The following is a 22,201-nucleotide window of genomic DNA, read 5'->3' as shown; positions in this document are numbered from 1 at the left end:
TGGTGGAAACTAAAGATAAAACTGAAGTTTTTGAAAAGTCAAGCTCTGCATTAAGTATCTTTTTAGTATTCAAAAAATGTTTGAACATAAAACTCTTTAAATTTGTTTAGAAAACAGAGGCTCTTCGTTTGCAGTATCGCTACTTAGACTTGCGCAGTTTCCAAATGCAGTACAACCTGCGACTGAGGTCCCGGATGGTCATGAAAATGCGGGAATATCTCTGTAATCTACATGGTAAGGGACACCTCGATGAGCTTTTCAGCATGTCTACTGTTTTCGTCAGCAGTTTTATTTATTTATTTATTTATTTATTTATTTATTTATTTATTTATTTATTTAGCATCATTGGATCTCAAGTTGCCAGAGGTCTGGAATTCTTTTAATGTGTAAAGCAGTTTTTGAAGAAAGGTTTATTTCCAAGTGTTGTGTCTTAGAGCATAATTTAGCTCTCTATTAGGTCACAAATACAGCCGTTTAAAGGTGTTGTCTTGAAGGTGGGACAGCCCTTTGGCTGTTATCTCTAAGTTTTCTTAATTCTTTATCATGCTTATACTAATTTGTTAAGAGCTCAGAAATGTCCTGTGAATTAAACTAGACTCTTCATTCAGTCCTGGGTTTTTTTTCCTACTATGTTTACATTATTTTTACTATACTAGCAGAACATTTAGAAAACCAAAACAGTTCAGTAGACAAGAATCCATCAAATAGTTAGAATTATTTCATGACAAAAGTGTCACTTTATGAACCAATAGGGTTTTATGAAAATTTTCAGCTTCCTTCTTGGATGTGTGGAAATCCGCATTCAGTAGGCATGGTAACTTATTTCAGTCAAAATTCCTAATGTAGCCTCAGATTTGTTGAATTGAATCGTAGACAACATATTTGACAAATTCCTATGTGTTAAATTCTGATGCTTCTCTCTTTTTAGGGTTTGTGGATATAGAAACACCAACATTGTTTAAGAGGACTCCAGGGGTATGTATATTCCTTAAATCAGCCTACTAACAATATCCTACTAGTTATGAAATTGGACCACTTTTTTATATTCACTTGGCTATATTTTTTCCATATATTTTACTGCCTCAAGATGGTCATATTAAGTAGGTTTGGGTGCTGTTTTTTTAATTTTTTTTTTATGTTTATTTATTTATTTATTTATTTATTTTTTAATTTATTATTATTATTTTTTAAATATCTTCTCCCATTCCATAGGCTGTCTTTTAGTTTTGTTGATTGTTTCCATTGCTGTGCAGAAGCTTTTTTTTTTTTAAAATTTTTTTTTTTTTTTTCAACGTTTATTTATTTTTGGGACAGAGAGAGACAGAGCATGAACGGGGGAGGAGCAGAGAGAGAGGGAGACACAGAATCGGAAACAGGCTCCAGGCTCCGAGCCATCAGCCCAGAGCCTGATGCGGGGCTCGAACTCACGGAGCGCGAGATGGTGACCTGGCTGAAGTCGGACGCTTAACCGACTGCGCCACCCAGGCGCCCCATAGAAGCTTTTTTTTTTTTTTTTTTTCAACGTTTATTTATTTTTGGGACAGAGAGAGACAGAGCATGAACGGGGGAGGGGCAGAGAGAGAGGGAGACACAGAATCGGAAACAGGCTCCAGGCTCCGAGCCATCAGCCCAGAGCCTGACGCGGGGCTCGAACTCACCGACCGCGAGATCGTGACCTGGCTGAAGTCGGACGCTTAACCGACTGCGCCACCCAGGCGCCCCTGTTTATTTATTTTTAAGAGAGAGAGAGACAAAGCACAAACGGGAGGGGCAGAGAGAGGGAGACATGGAATCTGAAGCAGGCTCCAGGTTCTGAGCTGTCAGCACAAAGCGCGACTCAGGGCTTGAACTCATGAGCCATGAGATCATGACCTGAGCCGAAGTCGCACGCTTAACCGTCTTCCACCTAGGCACCCCTAGGTTTTTTTAAGAATTGAGAAAGTTGGGGGCCCCTGGGTGGCTCAGTTGGTTAAGCATTTGACTCTTAGGTTTCAGCTCAGGTCATGATTTCAAGGTCATGAGATTGAGCCCTGGCTCTGTGCTGAGTGTGGAGCCTGCTTTGGATTTTCTGTCTCTCTGCCCCTCCCCTACTTGTGCTCTCTCTGTCTCTCTCTCCCTCCCTCTGTTCTCTCTCTCTCTCTCTCTCTCAAATAAATAAATAAGCATTTCTTTAAAATTAATAATAATGAATTGTTTCCTTAAAAATAATCCCCTTGTTCATTAAGAACTGATATATTTTTTTTAACATTTATTTTTTGAGAGAGAGAGAGAGCATGAGCAGGGGAGGTGCAGAGAGAGAGAGAGAGAGAGTCACAGAATCTGAAGCAGGCTCCAGGCTCCGAGCTGTCAGCACAGAGCCCAACATGGGGCTTGAACTCACGAACCCTAAGATCATGACCTGAGCAGAAGTCAGACGCTTTACTGACTGAGCCACCCAGGCGACCCAAGAATTAAAATTTCCAAACATTGGTATTTACTCTATTTATACAGTCTATGGACTTATAAAACTGTAGTTTAATTTTAAAAAGCAGTCAGTGGGGTGCCTGGGTGGCTCAGTCAGTTGAGGGTCTAACTCTTGATTTTGGCCCAGATCATGATCCCAGGGTCGTGAGATTGGGCCCCACGCTGAGTGAGGAGCTTGCTTGACATTCTGTCTCTCTCTGTCTCTCTGTCCCTCGACCCCACTTGCACTCTCACTCTCTCTAAAATAAAATTTGAGGGGCACCTGGGTGGCTCAGTCGGTTAAGTGTCTGGCTTCAGCTCATGTCATGATCTCATGGATTGTGAGTTCGAGCCCCACGAAGGGCTCTGTGCTGACAGAGCCTGGAGCCTGCTTCAGATTCTGTGTCTCCCTCTCGTTTCCCCTCCCCAACTTGAGCTCTCTCTCTCTTTCTCTCTCTTTCTCTCTCTCAAAAATAAATAAACATTTAAAAACTTTAAAAATAAATAGGTAAAATAAAAGAATTTTTTTTAAAAAAGCAGTTAGCAATTATTAGAAAGGAATTGCACAAAAATCTTTAAGCTAGTAACAGAATTCGAAAATCATTTCAACAAGCATACATTTATTACCTACTATGTGCAAACATAGTTTAAAGCCTACTATGTGCAAGCCTTTTGGGGGACTAAAAGATAAGCAAGAAATGATCTGTCATTGATCTTTAGTCAATTTCTTTTTTTTTTTAATTTTTTTTTCTTTTAATGTTTATTTATTTCTGAGACAGAGAGAGACAGAGCATGAGTGGGGGAGGGGCAGAGAGAGAGGGAGACACAGAATCAGAAGCAAGCTCCAGGCTTTAAGCTGTCAGCACAGAGCCCGACGCGGGGCTCGAACTCACAAACCGTGAGATCATGACCTGAGCCGAAGTCGGTTGCCTAACTGACGCCCGCCCTCCTAGGCTCCCCGATCTTTAATTTCAGCGATGAGCTGAAGTATTAACTTCCACCAGGCCTTAGGTTTGATTTTGTTAACAATATTTCTGCTCTCCTTCTCTCATTAAAAGGGTGCAAAAGAGTTTGTAATACCATCCAGGGAACCTGGAAAGTTTTATTGTCTCCCTCAGAGTCCTCAACAGTTTAAGCAGCTTCTGATGGTTGGTGGTTTAGACAGGTGAGCTCTATTGCTAGTAGTTCGTTGTCAGAAAAAGAAAGGGGAGGGAGGTGGAGAGGAGAAAAGGGAACACAAAATATCTGATCTCTTAAAAGAAGTTAGGAAATGTGTGAGCATTTGGAAAATACTTGTAAAATACCCTAAACATTATAGTCGTTATTGAGTAAAGATTTTTTGGGTGGCCACCATATGCAAAGCTCTATGCTAGTAGATGTGCAGGGAATTAGAAACCAAAAAGAATAAGTTTCGCTCTCCAGGAGTTAATGAATGCAGTAAGACAGAGTAATAAATAAAACCAACTGTGATAGAACCCAAAAATAAGTTTGTTAAGGGTTGCAAACTTGGTGTAAAGAGGTTTGAAATGATATTGTTTTGGGAAATAGGAAAAAAATCTTTGTGGGCGAGGCCTTCTGGGATAATGCGGGGTCTCAGCAGATGAAGATGAGAATGGGAACGGCCTGGCACAAGCCATGGAGCGACAAGTGTTTCACTTTGGCCAAAGCAAAGCAAAGCAAAGAGCATGTGTAAAGCACTATAGACTGCCTTGCATGCCAATCTAATATATGAATATCAGAAGGTGCCCTTGTATATTTTTAAGACAACGTATAGTTTCTTGTGGGTCTGCTGTATATCTGCTTAGATTAGAGCATCATAAAGAATTTTTAAATTTCTTATGTTCCTCCAGGTACCATTATTAATTTATTTCATAGACTGCCCTGCCATGAACGTTTGGGGAAAAGTATGTGTATCTTCCTAGAATCATGCCTCAAATCGTGCTATTTTTCAATTGTAGATATTTTCAGGTTGCCCGATGTTATCGAGATGAAGGTTCGAGACCAGACCGACAGCCCGAGTTTACTCAGGTACTAAGTTATGTTCACTTTTGTCTCTCACTTACTCAGCCTTGCTATGGCCACGCATTTCAAGACCGGGCCATAATTTCATACACAGGCTATACCTTGTTCTATTGCACTCCCCTCTCGCATGCTTCATGGACATCGCCTCGTTTACACATTGAGGGTTGTGGCAGCCCCGTGTGGGGCAAGTATCCGCACCGATTTTCCAATGGCATTTGTTCACTTTGAGTCTTTGTGTCACGTTTTGGGTAATCCTTGCAGTATTTCAAACTTTTCATGAATATTATATTTGTTTTGGTGATCTGTGACCAGTGCGACTCACTGAAAGCTCAGATGGTGCTTAGCATTTTTTTTAGCAATAAAGTGTTTTTAATTAAGGTGTATACATTCTTTTAGACATAATGCTATTGCACACTTAATAGACTACAGTATAGTGAAACATACCTTTTTTTTAAGTTTTATTTATTTATTTTGAGAGTGAGAAAGACGTGGGATAGAGGGGCAGAAAGAGAGGGAGAGAGAGAGAATCCCAAGCAGGTTCAGCACTGTCAGCACAGAGCCCGATGTGGGGCTTGAACCCATGAACCGTGAGATCATGACCTGAGCCGAAACCAAGAGTTGGTAGCTTAATCAACTGAGCCACCCAGGTGCCCTAAACATAACTTTTATATACAGTAGGAAACCAAAAAATTAATTTGACCAACTTTATTGTGATATTCACTTTCTTGCGGTGGTCTGGAACCAAACCCACAATATCTCTAGTGTATGCCAGTGCTTTACTGCTCATTACATTTATTCATCAGATGTTTAATTAAACTAACCTGCAGTTGAGACACTAATGGTTTAATTTTTGATCCATTCCATATGTACGTTTTATAAGGAGTATAGTCATCAACTAAGAAATGCCAGAGATTCCAACAGTGTTTTAATTGCCATGGTAGGATAAAGTTCTTAAAACAAATCTCGTACGTTAAGAATCAACAATTCTGTATGTTGGTATTTAATCTGTCTAATCTTTGGACTCATCAAATCTATCATGATTTGATTGTTGTATGATACCATGTTAATCAGTATGGTGAAGTGCAAAAATCATAAGCTTTGGAGTTGGCCAGACCTGGAATCAAATGCAGCATCACTATTTACTAACTTCATGTACACAGGCAAGTTACATAGCCTCTCCCAGCCTTCAGCTATGAGAATAGCGACGAGAACTAAGCAAGCTGATATTTGTAAAGCATTCACACAATGCCTGACATAAAACAGATGTACAGTAATATTTGTCCCCCCAACTTTCATCCACGCATTGAGTATTTTTATGCAGAATCCTGTGGTAACTTGAAACCAGAGAAATATATAAATATGTACAGATTAATATCATGGCTGTTTAAGTTAGTTTCCATATGTTATTTTGGTTTCAGATTGACATAGAGATGTCTTTTGTAGACCAGTTTGGAATCCGGAGTCTAATTGAGGGCTTGCTCCAGTATTCCTGGCCCAGTGATAAAGATCCTGTGGTGGTTCCTTTTCCTTCTATGACTTTTGCTGAGGCATTGGCCAGCTATGGAACTGATAAACCCGACACTCGCTTTGGGATGAAGGTACCTCTCTTCACTTTTCCAAGACTCTGCCCCACATAGTCCTAGTCTTTTAAACCACTTTGAAATTTACAACAAATTACACACACTGTTACATTTTTTGTTGTTAATCTTAGCCTTGTTACCAAGCTACAGCAAGAGAGAATAATAGCCCATTAAAACTGTAGTAATTTTTTTCTGTCTACTGTATTCTAAGACCCATTTCTAAGAGCAAGGTTCTTGCTATAAAGTTTTTATTACTGAGAATTTATTAATTATGTGGATGTTAGCGGTAACTTGAAAGGAAAAAAAAAGCCCTATTCTTTCCTATTCAATTTTTCTTAAGCTAAAATGACACTTGGAAGACAGATGATTAAGAGTTATTCTTTTTTGGCGCGCCTGGGTTGCTCAGTCGGTTAAGCATCTGACTTCGGCTCGGGTCATGATCTCACAGTCCATGAGTTCAAGCCCGCGTCGGGCTCTGTGCTGACAGCTCAGAGCCTGAGCCTGCTTCAGATTCTGTGTCTCCCTCTCTCTGACCCTCCCCCATTCATGCTCTGTCTCTCTGTCTCAAAAATAAATAAACATTAAAAAAAAATTTTTTTTTAAATAGTTATTCTTTTTCCCTAGCCTATAAAGAGCTCAAACATATGGAAATGTTTATTCAAAGTATCAAAATCTACACATTTTTAACTAAGGGTAAGGGTCGTATTTCTATAGAGCAGTTTCCATTAGCAAAGCCTCTCATTCATTTGCTCTTAGGAACAGCCCTTCATGTCTGTCATGCTGGTGACATTTCTGTATCCCATTTCTCAGTGCACATTCCTTAGAAGTTGAAGTTCTACTTCGTCTATAAATAGATAGCATTAGGATGTCTTAGGATGAAAAATATATAATATACAAAGTCCTAATTACCAGCTTAACAGCTGTCAACTTCACCACTCTTTATTTCTTCTTTTGTAATGTGAAATAGTGGTTCTTTTTTAAATTTTTTTCATGTTTATTTATTTATTTTGAGAGAGAGAGAGAGAGAGAGTATGTGGGCACACACGAGTGGGAGGAGGGCAGAGGGGAGGAGGAAGAGAGAGAATCCCAAGCAGGCTCCACACTGTTAAGCACAAAGCCCAGCTCAGGGCTCAAGCTCATGAACCATCATCAACCGTGATTTTGAGCTGAGATTAAGAGTTGGATGTTCACTCGACTGAGCCACCCAGGTGCCCCTGTTAAGTCAGACTTATTAGGTTAAATTCTGGCTCTGCCACCCACCAGCTGTGTCATCTTGGCTGATTTAGTGTCCTCTCTGTGCCTTGGTTTCCTCATATGTTACATGGGAATAATGAGAATACCTATCTTAGAATCTGTTGTACTGATTAAATCAATTAATAATAATGAATAATACATTAGAATATTAACCCTTGTCATGGTGCCCAATGCATGGTAAACACTATGAATGCACTCTATAAATGTTAATAAGATCTACTGGGTTCTTTAGAATCTTGTTTGTAAACGTTTTTGAGATAAAAATCACTTCACTTTTTACTTACCCTTTTTTGTTGCCCATTTTATAGATTGTAGATATTAGTGATGTGTTCAGAAACACAAAGGTTGGATTTCTTCAAGATGCACTTAGTAAACCCCAAGGAACGGTCAAGGCCATATGTATCTCTGAAGGAGCAGTAAGTCATGTACAGTTCTGTTTCTCTAGAGCGTATATTTGGGAAGTAGATATGTTCAACAGTGGCACATTTAAACTTCAAGAAGAACAATTCTTTTCATAAGAATATATATTTTCATATGAAGTCTAATAGTGTCCCCAAAATTGTAAGTGGAGAATAAAACCTTGTGAGTATGAGTTTACACTCCAGATCTAGAGGTTTTTTCCTTCCTTTTAAAAAATGCCGTAAAGTACTCCTCTACTTCATCTGGGCTCATTCCCACCAGTGATGAGCATGAAATCGTGTTCATACCCTGCCTCCAGCCTCAGTTTATCCAAAGGCTCCCAGCCCCTATCAGCTCCAGCACTTGCATGTTGGTTCTCAGTCTTCCCAGGGCTCTGGTCTTGTCTGCGTTCAGACAGGGGAGGAGAAAAGAAGTGATGCTGTGAAAAGCAAAAGACGAAAAACAAGGGCAGGAGAAGGAATGGTTGGTCTAGGCGAACACTGACCCTGAAGCGATGAGACACGTCTGTTTTCTGGAGTTAGCCCACCTGTGCTGAACGTAATTTAATACGAGGGGTTCCAGAAGTACTTTGAAGAAAATTACTAGTTTGAAAGACTACTCATTTGTATACTGGAGCATATTAGTGTATTCAAAATGGGAATGAGAATTCAGTCTCATTACTTTTTATTCACCTCACGTTTAGTGGAAAGTAATTTGTGTCCATACTCTAGACATAATGAATGTGTCCAGGTAAGCTCAGTGTAATATATATTGTGTATTGTTATTGTTTGCCTCGATTTGTGTATGCCCGGTCTTCCCCATGCATATTATAAGAAGTGTGGGGTTGTGAACCATGTCTCCACCTTTTTGTGTCTCCCATACCTAGTCTAGTGCCCCAAGAATATTAGTTATGATGATGGTCAGAGCGTCTCACTTAGAAAGCTTGATGATTTAGATGATTTAGAAAAAGTAAGATATAAAAGGCATTTTAAGACCTGAAATAAGCAAATTCTGAGTCCTCTTTTTGATCTGAAAGTTATTTTTTCTTACACAATTCAGTTGTAAACATTCGTTTTGAACATTTACCCTCCATATCACACACACAGGATCTTCTGTGGAATACATTCACAGCCATTTCCAGTGAGGCCTGCATAATTAGGGGGGGGGGGGGAATGTTAATAGGCCCTGTTACAAGCTTTAAAATTTTGTCCCTTGGAAGCAGAAACTAAACTTCTGTTGAATCCTACTATTGCGATGGAAGGACACAAAATATATTTGTATCCCATTTGATATCATAGACATGTTTATGAAGCCGTCATATTGTAAGCTTACTTTGATTTTCTTTCATCAGAAATACTTAAAAAGGAAGGACATTGAGTCTCTTAGAAAATTGGCAGCTGACCATTTTAATCAGGTAAGGATTTAATTGCAACAGTTTTTTTCTCTTTTAGGGATCCAATATTTTTAATAATTGTTAGAGCTCTTATACAGTCATTAGTTTTGAGGTCTTGTTACTTCAGAACATTTTTTGTCTTTTTATTATTGTCTTTTTATTACTAAAGTTAATCTAATCCCAATTCACCATTAATCAAAATGTGAAAGTTCAACCATAGTTTTTAAAATAAATGTGGAATTTAGGGCACCTGGGTGGCTTGGTCGGTTGGGCATCTGACTTCGGCTCAGGTCATGATCTCACGGCTCGTGGGTTCGAGCCCCACATCGGGCTCTGTGCTGACAGCTCAGAGCCTGGAGCCTGCTGCAGATTCTGTGTCTCCCTCTGTCTCTGTCACTCCCCCACTCATGCTCTGTCTCTCTGTCTCTCAAAAATAAATAAACATTAAAAAAAATTTAATAAATATGGAATTTTAATTCAGTTAGGAGTAGATTAGAGCCCCGTGTGCCCAAGGTTTGAAAGAAAGCCTGCATTCATTGCTCTTCCCATACCCGTTTTAAAATCCAGAATACACCTTTGACAGACACGTGTGTGTTCTTGGCTTGGTGAATGGTAGGACTGAACTATGGAGGACCGGGAGTGGGGGATGGGCCTTCTTACCTTGTCACTGGACCTGTTGATGGCCTCAGCCCTTTCAGAATCAGTAACTTTAAAAATAATCATGCTCTTTGGGTCATTGGTTTTCTGTGATATGCTTTACAGAAAACATTCTAAATACGAGAAGACTATGTTCATCATAGTATCATTTACAATAGGAATAAAATGAAATTATATGGGAATGATTAAATAAAGTAAACTCAAAGGAATTAAAATTGCTTTTTATTTTTAAGTTCATTTATTTTGAGAGAGAGAAATCACGAGTGGGGTAGGGCAGAGAGAGAGGGGAGAGAGTCCCAAGCAGGCTCCGAGCTGTCCGCGCAGAGCCCAATGTGGGGTTCAAACTCAAGAACCGTGAGATCATGACCTGAGCCAAAACCAAGAATTGAATTCTTTTTTTTTTTTTAATTTTTTTTTTCAACGTTTATTTATTTTTGGGACAGAGAGAGACAGAGCATGAACGGGGGAGGAGCAGAGAGAGAGGGAGACACAGAATCGGAAACAGGCTCCAGGTTCTGAGCCATCAGCCCAGAGCCTGATGCGGGGCTCGAACTCACGGACCGCGAGATCGTGACCTGGCTGAAGTCGGACGCTTAACCGACTGCGCCACCCAGGCGCCCCCCAAGAATTGAATTCTTAACCAACTGAGTCACCCAAGTGTCCCTAGAGTTGTTTTTTAAAACTTTGTCTCCAAAGAGTTTGTAGTATGGAGGTTATGTTCACGTTGTAATGATTTGTATGAAAAGGAAAATACAGAATTATATAAACACTGCTCATAACCATGTAAAAACACAGTATTTGTGGGGCACCTGGATGGCTCAGTCAATTGAGCAGCTGACTCTCAATCTCAGCTCAGGTCTTGATCTCAGGGTCATGAGTTCAAGCCCCACATTTGTCTCTGCACTGTGCCGGAAGCCTACCTAACACACAAAACAAAAACTCACAGTATTTGAGTATTGAAAATGGACTCCCCACCCCTCCCACCGCCATATCATACCTCAGGCTTAAAGGGATTTTTCAATAAGAAAGAAAAAGATTAGGATAATGATTTCCAAAATAGGTCAAGGCAAAATGACAAAAGTCAGAATAATATAAAAAGCTTTTCATAAAGTTAAATGAGTTTAAAGAATGATCCATTACATCTCGTTCTTTGACGTAGAAGTTTTTTTTTCTTTTATGAAATGAGGTACTAGTAGATAATGTTTTAGGTTTGTTTTATGCCCTTGAAAAAATTCAAAATTGGCAATTCTAGATCTCCCAATTTTGTTTCTTCACTTTTATCTTTCCAGTGTTTGAAATCTGTATCTAGAAACCACAGGATCAGTAGCCTTTAGTTGATAGAACTCTTATTAAATTTTCTGCTTTTCCTCTTCTTCTCTTTTCCTCTTTTCTTTTTTACTTTTCTAACTTCCTGGATTTTTATAGAAGAAATGGGCACTGCTTCTGTTTTTTCAATGTATTTATTTACTTATTTATTTGTTTTTAAGTGTTTATTTATTTTTGAGAGAGAGAACATGCGTGTGATCAGGGGAGGGGCAGAGAGAGGATAGGGGACAGAGAATCTGGAGCAGGCTCCGTGATGACAGCAGCAAGCCCGATGTGGGGCTCGAACTCATGAACCATGAAATCATGACCTGAGCCAAAGTTGGATGCTCAACTGACTGAGCCACCCAGGTCCCCTGTTTTTTTCATATTATTAATATATTCTAACTTGGCTTACATTTGTAATATGTGTATGAATTAGCAATACGCTACATGCACATAGGTAAAAACACAAATGGTAAAGAAGGATTAACAATGAGATGCAATAAGTGTTTGCTCTAGCTCATGCCACTTCAGACCCACTCCAACCAGAGTGCTTCCATTTTTAGATATGTATCTACATACTGCCTTTTTTTTTTACTTCTCCATTTTGAACTTTATCTGTTAACTTCCTGCATGAGAGACACCACTCCCATACACAAGCCACACCTAACTACTCTGTACCTTCTGCCCAGCTGTCTTTCTGACCTTTTCTTCATCCTGCTTCTGAGTTGAAGCCACTTTCCCTGGATCCCAGATCTTCCTCTTTCTTATTTGTGCTGAGGTAGATTCTCAAGTAACTTCCAGGAAGGCCGGCAAGAGATAAACTTGCTGGTCCAAGAATGTCTTTATGTTCAAAACCTCACATTTGATTGCTGATTTGACTTTGGGATAAAATCCTGAATTCGCAGTCATATCCCTTTAGAGTAGTGCTGTCCAACAGAACTTTCTGTGATGGTGGAAATGTTTTGTATCTGCATCATCCAATATGGTAGCCATTAGCCAGCATAGGTATCCAGTGCTTGAAATGTGACTGGTATACCTGAGGAGCTGAATTCTTAATTTCATTTCATTTCAATTAATCTCAATAGGTACCTGTGAGTGCTGGCTACTGTATTACCCAGCAAGCCTTAGCTTGTTGAAGGCATTGTTTTTTTCTCTTGTACCTATTGTTACTGATGAGAAGCCTGATGCTTATATGAATTTATTCCTTTGTAGCAAACCTGATAGTTTTCCTTTGGAAGCATTCAGCCTCCTGATTGTTCATGTTCTGAAATTTCAGTTTGTGTACCTTTGGGTCATTTTGCATTCAGTGTGTTGTACTCTAGAAGCCAATGTGATGGCTCATGTCTGTCATCTGTGGAAAATTCTTCTAGTACTAATTGTTTTGACTTCATCATTCTCTGTAGTCTTTTTGGAATTTCTTTGATTTCTATTCGGACCTCCTTTTGTAAATTGTACGTCTCTTTTTTTTCTGTGTCCTTTCCCTTCATTCTCTTTGTCCTTTTCATTTGAGAGATCTCTTCAACTCTTCTGTTGAATTCTTTGTAACCAATCATTTTTATGTCCCAGTGGCTGTTTCTTGGTTTTTTCCATCATACTTTATTCTGCTTTTATTGGTAAAGTATATTTTTCACTGCCTTTGAGGATTCAGGCCTTACTCCTTTGGTCCCTAAATTATCTCTTTCCTTTCAGGTCCTTTTTTTTTTTTTTTTTTTTAAGTTTATTTATTTATTTTGAGAGACAGAGAGAGAGAGAGAGAGAGAGAGAGAGAAAGAAAGAAAAAGAAAGAAAGAAAGAAAGAAAGAAAGAAAGAAAGAAAGAAAGGGAAAGAGTGTGCATGGGCAGAGAGAGAGAGAGAGAAAGAAAGAGAAAGAAAGAAAGAGTGTGCATGGGCAGAGAGAGAGGGAGAGAGAGAGAGAAAGAAAGAAAGAGAGTGTGCATGGGCAGAGAGAGAGAGAAAGAAAGAAAGAAAAAGAAAGAAAGGGCAGAGAGAGAGAGAGAGAAAGAAAGAGAGAGAGAAAGAAAGAAAGAAAGAAAGAAAGAAAGAAAGAAGGAAAGAAAGAAAGAAAGAAAGAAAAAGAGAAAGAGTGTGCATGGGTAGAGAGGGAGAGAGAGAATCCCAAGCAGGCTTCACACCATCAGCACAGAGCCCGATGCAGGGCTTGAACTCACAAGCGTGATCTCGGAGGTCATGAGTTCAAGCCTCACATTGGGTATAGAGGTTACTTAAAAAGATTTTTTTTAAAGCTGTTTGGGAGCACGGGGTCCTCGGAAGGGCTTTGTGAATGGGTAGGATCAGTTTAGTGGGAGCAACAGAGTCGTTGCCCATTACCCTGGGAAACCAAAGCTTCCTAAGAGTCCTGAGCCTCTCTAGGCTTCTGCTAAAATCAGTTCCTTCTTGTGCTGAGGCCGCTCCATTTTTCTCCAGGCCAGAGCTTCCTGTGTCTTGCTGCTTTGATCCTTCCTATTCTGTTCCCTTGCAGCCTGCCACAAATCTGCAGTATTTCCCCACCTTATATCCCCTTTCATTTTTTCATTATGTTGAGATTCCTTTTGTAATTCATTTAGTATCATTTCGAAGGGGTTGAGGGAGGGAATGAAGACCATCTTCAGTTCTGTGGGGAACAAGAAATCTTTATATACTACAAGACAAGTAAATCAACCCCACTTTTAAAAAAAAAATGTAGGGGCGCCTGGGTGGCGCAGTCGGTTAAGCGTCCGACTTCAGCCAGGTCACGATCTCGCGGTCCGGGAGTTCGAGCCCCGCGTCAGGCTCTGGGCTGATGGCTCGGAGCCTGGAGCCTGTTTCCGATTCTGTGTCTCCCTCTCTCTCTGCCCCTCCCCCATTCATGCTCTGTCTCTCTCTGTCCCAAAAATAAATAAACGTTGAGAAAAAAAATTAAAAAAAAAAAAAAAAAAAAAAAAAAATGTAAGTCTTTTTCTTTATCACAGGAAGTCTTACCTGTATTCCCAAAAGCCAATAGAAACTGGAATTCTCCAGTTGCTAAGTCCATAATGGAGGAGCAAAGATCAGAACTAATCAGACTGATGGAGATCCAAGAGGACGGTGTGGTCCTGCTCACGGCCGGAGAGCACAGGAAAGCAGTAAGGAGCACTACCTCTAAATGTCTGTGCTGTTGATGCTGAACGATGCCTCTTTTCTCCTGCATGTATAATACATACTTAAAAGTGTTCATTTCAATAAGTGGAGCTGCTCTGCATGAGTTTTTATATTAATAAATGTTTTCGGCACTTACCATACTGTATCAAAACTAGAGTGTGTTTCACCAGCTACCAGCCTCCATTGGCATTGTTCACACAGGTTAGATTAGGAAGGCCACTTAGGTAAAGGGCCATCGATCTTCACTGTGGAAAATATTTTCATTTTCGAGATGTTGCAGATTAGGAAGATTTGGGAATCCCAAACTTTTGAACCTGTGGAGGGACAGATGAGATGCTGGAAGGCTACTGGGCTGGCAGACATCTCTGGCCCTGCTTGGTCAGGGCAGGACCCTCTTCCTCAGGAGCAGCAGCCGGGGGTATTGAGTGCCACCACACTCTGGCTAAATCTCTGTGCTTAAGGAAATCTGTGTAAGACTGGATTTGGCCATAGAGACCATGTAAAAACATACACAAGTATGGAATAGAAGTCAAGCATGAATGTTGAAAATATACTGGAAAGGTCAAGTGTAATATAAATTCATTCTTGCACTAAAGTATGATTCCTTTATAGCATTGGTGTCTGATTAGTACTTTATCAAGTTCATTCTTCTAATTTGTATTTGCACCATACATACCCTTGTTTCCTTCCAAAGGAGAAGTTTCAGAGTTCAGTTTCAGTGCTAAATGTACCCCACTGTCAGGGTGCCTAGCTCGCTCCATCTGAAGAACATCTGACTCTTGATCTCAGGGTCATGAGTTCGAGCCCCACGTTGAGGGTAGAGATTACTCTGAATGAATGAGTAAATAAGAATTAAATAAGATCTAAAAAAAATTTTTTTTAATAAATAAATGTAACCCACTCTCCTTCCCCTTCCTTGCAATAGTGGAGTGAAGAAAGGTATTTAATTACAAATCTGTTTTGATGCCGCCATCATTTTTCAATGAATTAATTAATCAACATTATTTTTGTTTGGGGTTTTTTTGGTTTTTGTTTCTTATTTTAGACCAAGTGTGAGTTGGGGCAGAGGGAAAAGGGGGAGGGAGGGAGAGAGAGAGAGAGAGAAAGAGAGAGGAAGAAAGAGAAAGAGAAAGAGGAAGAATCTTAAGCAGGCTCCACACTCAGTGCAGAGCCCAATGCAGGACTCGATCCCACAACCCTATGTGACCAGAGTTCAAGAGTCGGACACTCGACTGACTGAACCCCCCAGGCGCCCCCTCAACATTATTTTGAATACTAGACATGAACATCACTGTTAAACTTGCTAGGGAATGTCCACTTTATTACAGATTGTGGGATTTTGTATTATACAGAAATCCTGCTGCAGACTCATTTGACCATTCTACTCTCTCCTAGTATGGAGTGAAACTACTGGCATTCTTCTCTCAGGAAGGTATCATTCTAATTCCTACCGGGATTTCTTGAAAGAACTAGAAACCAGACTTAGGTGGAATAGCATTAGCATTCTGAATATGTCACAGTGCAAGTACCCTGTGTGGATATTTAAACGTAAGATGAAGAGGCTATAAAGTGTCGCCTGTGCATGTCTCCAGGCACGGTTTGTCCTGACAGGCCTTTTTCAGGGAAGTTCTGCTTATCAGAGTTAGCACTCAGGAAGCACTTCCCATTTTCTCAGCACTGTTCTCAGTACTTTGTGCATATTAACTCATTTAATCCTCATGCCAGCCCTACTGAGAGAAGGACTGATATGGCTACCATTCCAAGATAGGAGACCTGAGGCACAGAAGTTAAAAATCTGCTCACACGCAACTAGGAAGTGGAGGACCCAGAGCTCTAACCCACAAAGTCCGGTTCCAAAAGTCACACTCTTAAACTAACCTCTAATCTGTACTGCCCCTCTAATAATAGCCAACATGTATTGGCCATCAGCTGTGTGCCAGGCGCTCATCAGAGCCTCACACGACCCTTCAGGAGCGGTAAGGAAGACAACACAATAGCTGCCAGTCGTATTGCACCTTCCATGCCTTGTCTCAGTCTTCACGACGGCTTTCGGAGTAGGTACATTTATCTCCATTTTACTATAGAAAAAGCTGTAGGGAAGTTAGTCAGTAGGCAAACTGAGACACACCCAAGTCAGTCAAGCTCGGGTACCTGTGCTCTCAATCACTTTGTCATCAAATCCTACTCAGTCGGCTGAGTCTGACATTCTCAACCACATTGCGGTCAGATCATCCTCAGAGCTGTGTCTGAGAGGCTCAGAGTGTGTCATCTATTTTTTTTTTATTTTGTTTTTAATGTTTATTTATTTTTGAGGGCGGGGGAGGGACAGAGAGAGAAGGAGACACAGAATCCTTAGCAGGCTCCAGGCTCCGAGCTGTCAGCACAGGGCCTGATGCGGGGCTCCAACTCATAGACCATGAGATCATGACTTGAGCCGCAGTTGGACCCAGGTGCCCCAGAGTGTCATCTGTTCATTTCCTGATCCCTTCCCAGAGGATAGCCTGACTACAGAGTCCAGGTTGTGTCATCTGCTGTCTACTCTGTCACCGCAGTTAACTCAGTGGTTGTGTTTTCTGTTCCCAGTGCTCTGTTTTGGGAAAACTACGACTGGAATGTGCTGACCTTCTAGAAGCAAGAGGATTGGTGCTCCGTGACCCAGCTCTGTTCTCTTTCCTTTGGGTTGTGGATTTCCCACTCTTCCTCCCCAAGGAGGAAAATCCTGGCGAGCTGGAGTCAGCCCACCACCCATTTACTGCTCCCCACCCCAGCGACATCCACCTCTTACACACTGAACCCAAACAGGTACCGTATCGGTACTTCCAGTTTAAAAGGAAATGTGGAAACAAGGGCAAAGAAGTTCAGATTTCACAGTCTGACCCGGTTCTGGAAACCTCGGAAAAAATTGTCGGGTTCAAGCCCACAGTTAATACATTGTCTCTAAATTGCTGTAGCATCTTCAACGTGTAGAACAGAAAATTAGAAATTTTCTCTAACATAAAGACTCTGTGAATCTTCTAGGTCCGTAGCCAACACTATGACTTGGTTTTAAATGGCAATGAGATAGGAGGTGGTTCTATCCGAATACATGATGCAGAGCTCCAGCGTTACATTCTGGCAACACTGCTAAAGGTGACATCATCTCTTAACCTGCTTTTTTTTTGTTTTAACTAGAATATTTGCTGTTTTAGCTGGTGTTGGTGGTATAGTGGTGAATATAGCTGCCTTCAAGAATGTTTGTGTTGTTTTTTTTAATTTTATGAATGAAGGATTCAGTAGTTACAGAATAGTGTTGGCTTGTCTCTCTACTTTTACTGAAGACTTTGAAAAGTAAATAATAATAAAAGCTGTTTATTAGTGCTTACTATATGTGCAAGGCAGTAGGTACTTTATCTGCATTGATACATTTAATCCTCACAATTACTTTTTGAGATATACCCTTATTCTGCCCATTTTAAAGATGAGTGACTGGGTGGCTCTATTGGTTAAGTGTCTGACTCTTGATCTTGGCTCAGGTCATGATCTCACGGTTTCAGGAGTTCAAGCCCCATAGCACAGAGCCCACTTGGGATTCTGGGATTCTCTCCCTCCTTCTCTCTCTACCCCTCCTCCACATGCACACATATGCGCGTGTGCTCCCTCTCTCTCACAATAAAAAAAATAAACATTAAAAAAATGTTTTTAGGGGGTATCTGGGTGGCTCAGTTAGTCAAGCAACAGACTCTTGATTTCAGCTCAGGTCATGATCTCACAGTTTGTGAGTTCAAGCCTTATATCAGGCTCCACAGCATCAGTGCAAAGCCTGCTTTGGATTGTCTCACCCTCCCTTTCTCTGTCCCTCCTCTGCTCACTTGCCCTCTCTCTCTCTCTCTCTCTCTCTCTCTCTCTCTCTCACTCCCCCCAAAATAAATAAATAAACTTTGGAAAAAAAAATGTTTTTAGGATAGCCTGGGTGGCTCACTCAGTTGAGTATCTGACTTTGGCTCAGGTCATGATCTCACAGTTCATGGGTTCAAGGCCTGTGTTGGGCTCTGTGCTGACAGCTCAGAGCCTGGAGCCTGCTTCAGATTCTGTGTCTCCCTCTCTCTCTGGGAGAGCTCCCCATTAGCTTTAAGGTCATGGTGAGGTCCCTTAACTTTTCTCCTCCCAACTCAAGGCATCCAGCCATCAGTTTCCCAGCTGATTTTCTTCCTTTCATTGTTAAGCTTCTTAAATGAGTCCATGGAGAATTCACCGCTTCTGCTTCTTCCCTCCCACCAGTGGTTCTCAGCCCTGCTGCACATGAGAACAGAATCAACGGCAAAGTGTCAAGAATAAAAAACCAGCCCACTAGTCCACACCAGACCAATTAAATAAAAAGCTCTAAGTGTGAGACTTTGGCATCTGTTCCTTAAAAGGTCCCCACCTGTTTCTGATGTGTAGCCTGGTGAGAGAACCATTGTCAGATACACTTTCAACATATCTACACACATTGACCCACATGAGTTAACTTGCAGAGCCACCAAACCCAGTGGCCTGTTCTTGGCCACCAAGCTGTCCTACCTCCCAGGTGTGTTTGACACCATTCCCCTCTTACTAATGTTCTCCTCCCTTGGCCCTGTGATAGGACAGTTTCTTGCTCTCACCCTACCTTTCTGGGCTCACATCTCCATGTCCTGAATTGGTGTTATTCTGTTTACGTTATCAGTATAATCTGTGACTGCGGGCCTGGCACTGAGTGCCAGGCATGTCTCTACATGTTTTAATATCTGTGACTTGTCATAGTCTCTTGCTAAACTGTCAACCTCTTAAGGTATTTTTTTAACTTAGCTTTATTTTCCCTTTAGCACCTAAGCTTCCTGTGCGGCATTCGATGGACCCTCAGTGTGTATTCACATTGAATTATGTTTTGAATTTCAGGAAGATGTGAAATTGCTCTCCCACCTACTCCAGGCTTTAGATTTTGGGGCGCCCCCTCATGGAGGAATTGCCTTAGGTAAACAATCTATCCTTTTACAAGCTAAATTTCATTCCATAATCCTATGTCTCAAATTTGGGCTTAGTTTACAGGCAGGGGCGGAGGAGGAGAGGGGGTAAAAAGGATAGGGTGCAAGCCCAAGAATATTATAAGAATTTAAATCTGTATTTTCATTTCATTCATATATACTTAAAGTGTATTTTACCAGTTAAAGATAAAACTTGACTGATAATTTGCATTTGAAAGATTTTTTTTTTTTTTTTTAATTTTTTTAATGTTTTATTTTTTGAGACAGAGAGAGACAGAGCATGAATGGGGGAGGGTCAGAGAGAGAGGGAGACACAGGATCCGAAACAGGCTCCAGGCTCAGAGCTGTCAGCACAGAGCCCGACGCGGGGCTCGAACTCACGGACGGTGAGATCATGCCCTGAGCCGAAGTCGGACACTCAACCGACTGAGCCACCCAGGTGCCCCTGAAAGATTTTTTTTAATCGAATAGAACTTCAGTCTTAAGTCAATATTTCTCAAATGCCTGGGGTCTCACAGGCACATTCATAGGAATCTGGAAAGCACTGCTCATTCTATTCAGCTTGTGTGAAAGTAGGAATATGCCAGTGCTCTCTGCCATGGTTACTTTGTTTTATCAAGCAAGAAAGAGTGTGAGAAATTCTCAGAAGCTCACCTAGATTGTAGGCCCTCGACAGCAAGGACTTCCATCTGTGTTCTTGCAGTGCCCTGCACAGCATCTGATTTTTGTCAACCTTTAGAAAACCGTTGCTAAGGACTAATTGCTGTGACTTAATTTGAGCATGTAATATTCATCCTGAGCACTTTTCTAGAATGAGAAAAGAACCTCTCAAACAAAAGTTCCCTAAAAAGGCAGGGAACTATGCTTGGCCACAACTTGTTAAAGATTCTTATTTAGGGGCACTTGGGTGGCTCAGTCGTTTGAATGTACCAACTTCAGCTCAGGTCATGATCTCACGGTTCATGAGTTCAAGCCCCACATCAGGCTCTCTGCCTTCAGCCTGTCAGTGCAGAGCCCACATCAGATCCTCTGCTCCCCCCAACTTCCCTCCAAAATAAAATAAAACTGTGCTCTCTCCAAAATAAAATTAAATTAAATTAAAGTAAATAATTTTTTTTTTATTCTTATTTAAAAGTTCTCTATAACAGGGACACCTGGGTGGCTCAGTCAGTTAAGCCTCTGACTTCGGCTCAGGTCATAAGCTCATGGTTCATGAGTTCAAGCCCCGCATTGGGCTCTGTGCTGGCAGCTCAGAGCCTGGAGCCTACTTTGGATTCTGAGTCTCCCTCTCCTTCTCTGCCCCTCCCCTTCTCATGCTCTATCTCTCAAAAATAAATAAACATTTAAAAAATTCTAAAAAATAGTTCTCTACAACCTTTGTAGAAAAACTTAGTGATTGGGGCGCCTGGGTGGCTCAGTCGGTTAAGTGGCCGACTTCGGCCCAGGTCATGATCTCGCGGTCCATGAGTTTGAGCCCCGCGTCGGGCTCTGTGCTGACAGCTCAGAGCCTGGAGCCTGTTTCAGATTCTGTGTCTCCCTCTCTCTGACCCTCCCCCGTTCATGCTTTGTCTCTCTCTGTCTCAAAAATAAATAAACGTTAAAAAAAAATTTTTTTTTTTTAAAAGAAAAACTTAGTCACTTAACCTTAGGTTACATTCTCATCTGTTAACTTTGATATTTTACTTCCAGGTTTGGACAGACTGATATGCCTTGTCACTGGAGCACCAAGCATCAGAGATGTCATAGCCTTCCCCAAATCCTTCCGGGGGCATGACCTCATGAGCAATGCCCCAGATTCTCTCCCTCCTGAGGAACTGAAGCCCTATCATATCCAGGTCTCCTGGCCAGCAGACTCAGAAGCAGAAAAGAGCTCATTGAATCAGCCATATCATCCAGAAAGCTGAGCTTTTCAGCTTTGTCCTCTTTGCTTCCCCAAGGCTGAAATCAGATGTGGAGTTCTGCCACAGGTCTGATAAGTGGGTCTTTAGGTGGAAGGAACCCAGACAACATTCTTTACCACAGTAAAGAAACAGAAGGTATCCAATTTTTACTTGATAACATGCATTATTAGGATTTTTTTGTTTGGGACTTCTTTTGTAGTTTCTGACTTGGTGAGGTGTAAAGATGGCCCTTTCTTGGAGAATTGAACAGCTTAGTGTTTCTTAATCATGTTTTTCATACCTGGATAGTTAGTTGTCCACTGAAGACAAAGATAATCAGACCATGTGAAACGTGGGGAAATGCTTGCCCCTTTAGTCCCTTTTGATGGAGGGGTCAGTTCAACCAGCCTTATCAAGAGAATCCTGTAAATTAAGCTAGATAGTGACATGTTGACTCTCAGCATAATATAGTGAGAAGCAGCATGATACAATGCAAAAAAAAAAAAATCACTGAAATGGAAATCACAGAATCTTAATGTTTCACCTTGAACAAGTTACAGAAACATCACTTAGCCTCCTTTCCTGCTTGTATGAAATGGGAACACTACTTGCCCTGGCTCCCTCACAAGGCTCTTCTTGCCAGAACCAGAGGAGAGGATGTACGTGGAGGTATTGTGAGTGAAAATGCTTTGAAAAACTATGAAGCATTACACAAATGTAAGAAAATGGGACTATTTATCTGTGAACAGATACAGATACATCTATGTATTTTATAGTCTAAGATTAAATAAAACTGATTATCTGTAGCACAAAAAAACAGTAATTTTATTAATCAGTATTCTATTTATGTTTCTATTTTTAAATATAATTATTGGGGTACCCAGCTGGCTCAGTCAGAAGAGCATGCAACTCTTGATCTCATGGTTATAGGTTTGAGCCCCATGTTGGATGTAGAGATTACTTAAAAAAAAAAAAATCTTTAAAAATAGTAATTATTTTTAATCCCTGAATAACACTTCTCCTTAATCATAAGTAATTGAAAATATTGACCTAAGGCCAACTTCGAATATATAGAAAAGTAAACACAGAGGCTATTGTAATTTTCTTATACATTCTGTGACATAAATAAAAGCTTTTAATTATTTAATAAGTATGAAATGAGAACA

General features: G+C 40.8%; 1 protein-coding gene and 2 long non-coding RNA genes across 4 annotated transcripts in view; 1 reads left to right on the top strand and 2 right to left on the bottom strand.

Annotated features, from left to right (window-relative positions):
- Positions 1 to 21,867, top strand: part of DARS2 (aspartyl-tRNA synthetase 2, mitochondrial) — a 30,375-nt gene extending 8,508 nt beyond the window's left edge. For both annotated transcript variants that reach the window (XM_086693777.1, XM_086693776.1), the window contains 12 exons: positions 111 to 234; positions 929 to 975; positions 3,501 to 3,607; positions 4,401 to 4,470; positions 5,883 to 6,062; positions 7,607 to 7,714; positions 9,049 to 9,111; positions 14,005 to 14,157; positions 16,757 to 16,975; positions 17,192 to 17,302; positions 19,070 to 19,145; positions 20,845 to 21,867. In XM_086693777.1, coding sequence (XP_086549903.1) covers positions 111 to 234; positions 929 to 975; positions 3,501 to 3,607; positions 4,401 to 4,470; positions 5,883 to 6,062; positions 7,607 to 7,714; positions 9,049 to 9,111; positions 14,005 to 14,157; positions 16,757 to 16,975; positions 17,192 to 17,302; positions 19,070 to 19,145; positions 20,845 to 21,059 — 1,473 coding nt within the window. In that variant the 3' untranslated portion in view covers positions 21,060 to 21,867. The remainder of the gene's footprint in view (positions 1 to 110; positions 235 to 928; positions 976 to 3,500; positions 3,608 to 4,400; positions 4,471 to 5,882; positions 6,063 to 7,606; positions 7,715 to 9,048; positions 9,112 to 14,004; positions 14,158 to 16,756; positions 16,976 to 17,191; positions 17,303 to 19,069; positions 19,146 to 20,844) is intronic.
- LOC147572684 (uncharacterized) lies at positions 9,963 to 12,772 on the bottom strand. The gene is made up of 2 exons (XR_015246007.1): positions 10,358 to 12,772; positions 9,963 to 10,114 (listed from the first exon to the last, which is right to left on the bottom strand). It is a non-coding gene; the product is annotated as an uncharacterized LOC147572684 (long non-coding RNA).
- On the bottom strand, positions 13,158 to 16,763 carry LOC147572683 (uncharacterized). The gene is made up of 4 exons (XR_015246006.1): positions 14,850 to 16,763; positions 14,310 to 14,487; positions 14,015 to 14,216; positions 13,158 to 13,667 (listed from the first exon to the last, which is right to left on the bottom strand). It is a non-coding gene; the product is annotated as an uncharacterized LOC147572683 (long non-coding RNA).
- Positions 21,868 to 22,201: the final 334 nt, after the last annotated feature.

This window comes from Puma concolor, chromosome E4, assembly GCF_028749965.1.
Source record: "Puma concolor isolate L17-30 chromosome E4, mPumCon1.1.hap2, whole genome shotgun sequence".
NCBI classification, from domain to species: Eukaryota; Metazoa; Chordata; class Mammalia; order Carnivora; family Felidae; genus Puma; species Puma concolor.
The sequence above is the reverse complement of the archived record's forward strand: the minus strand, read 5'-3'. Positions and strand labels throughout refer to the sequence as shown.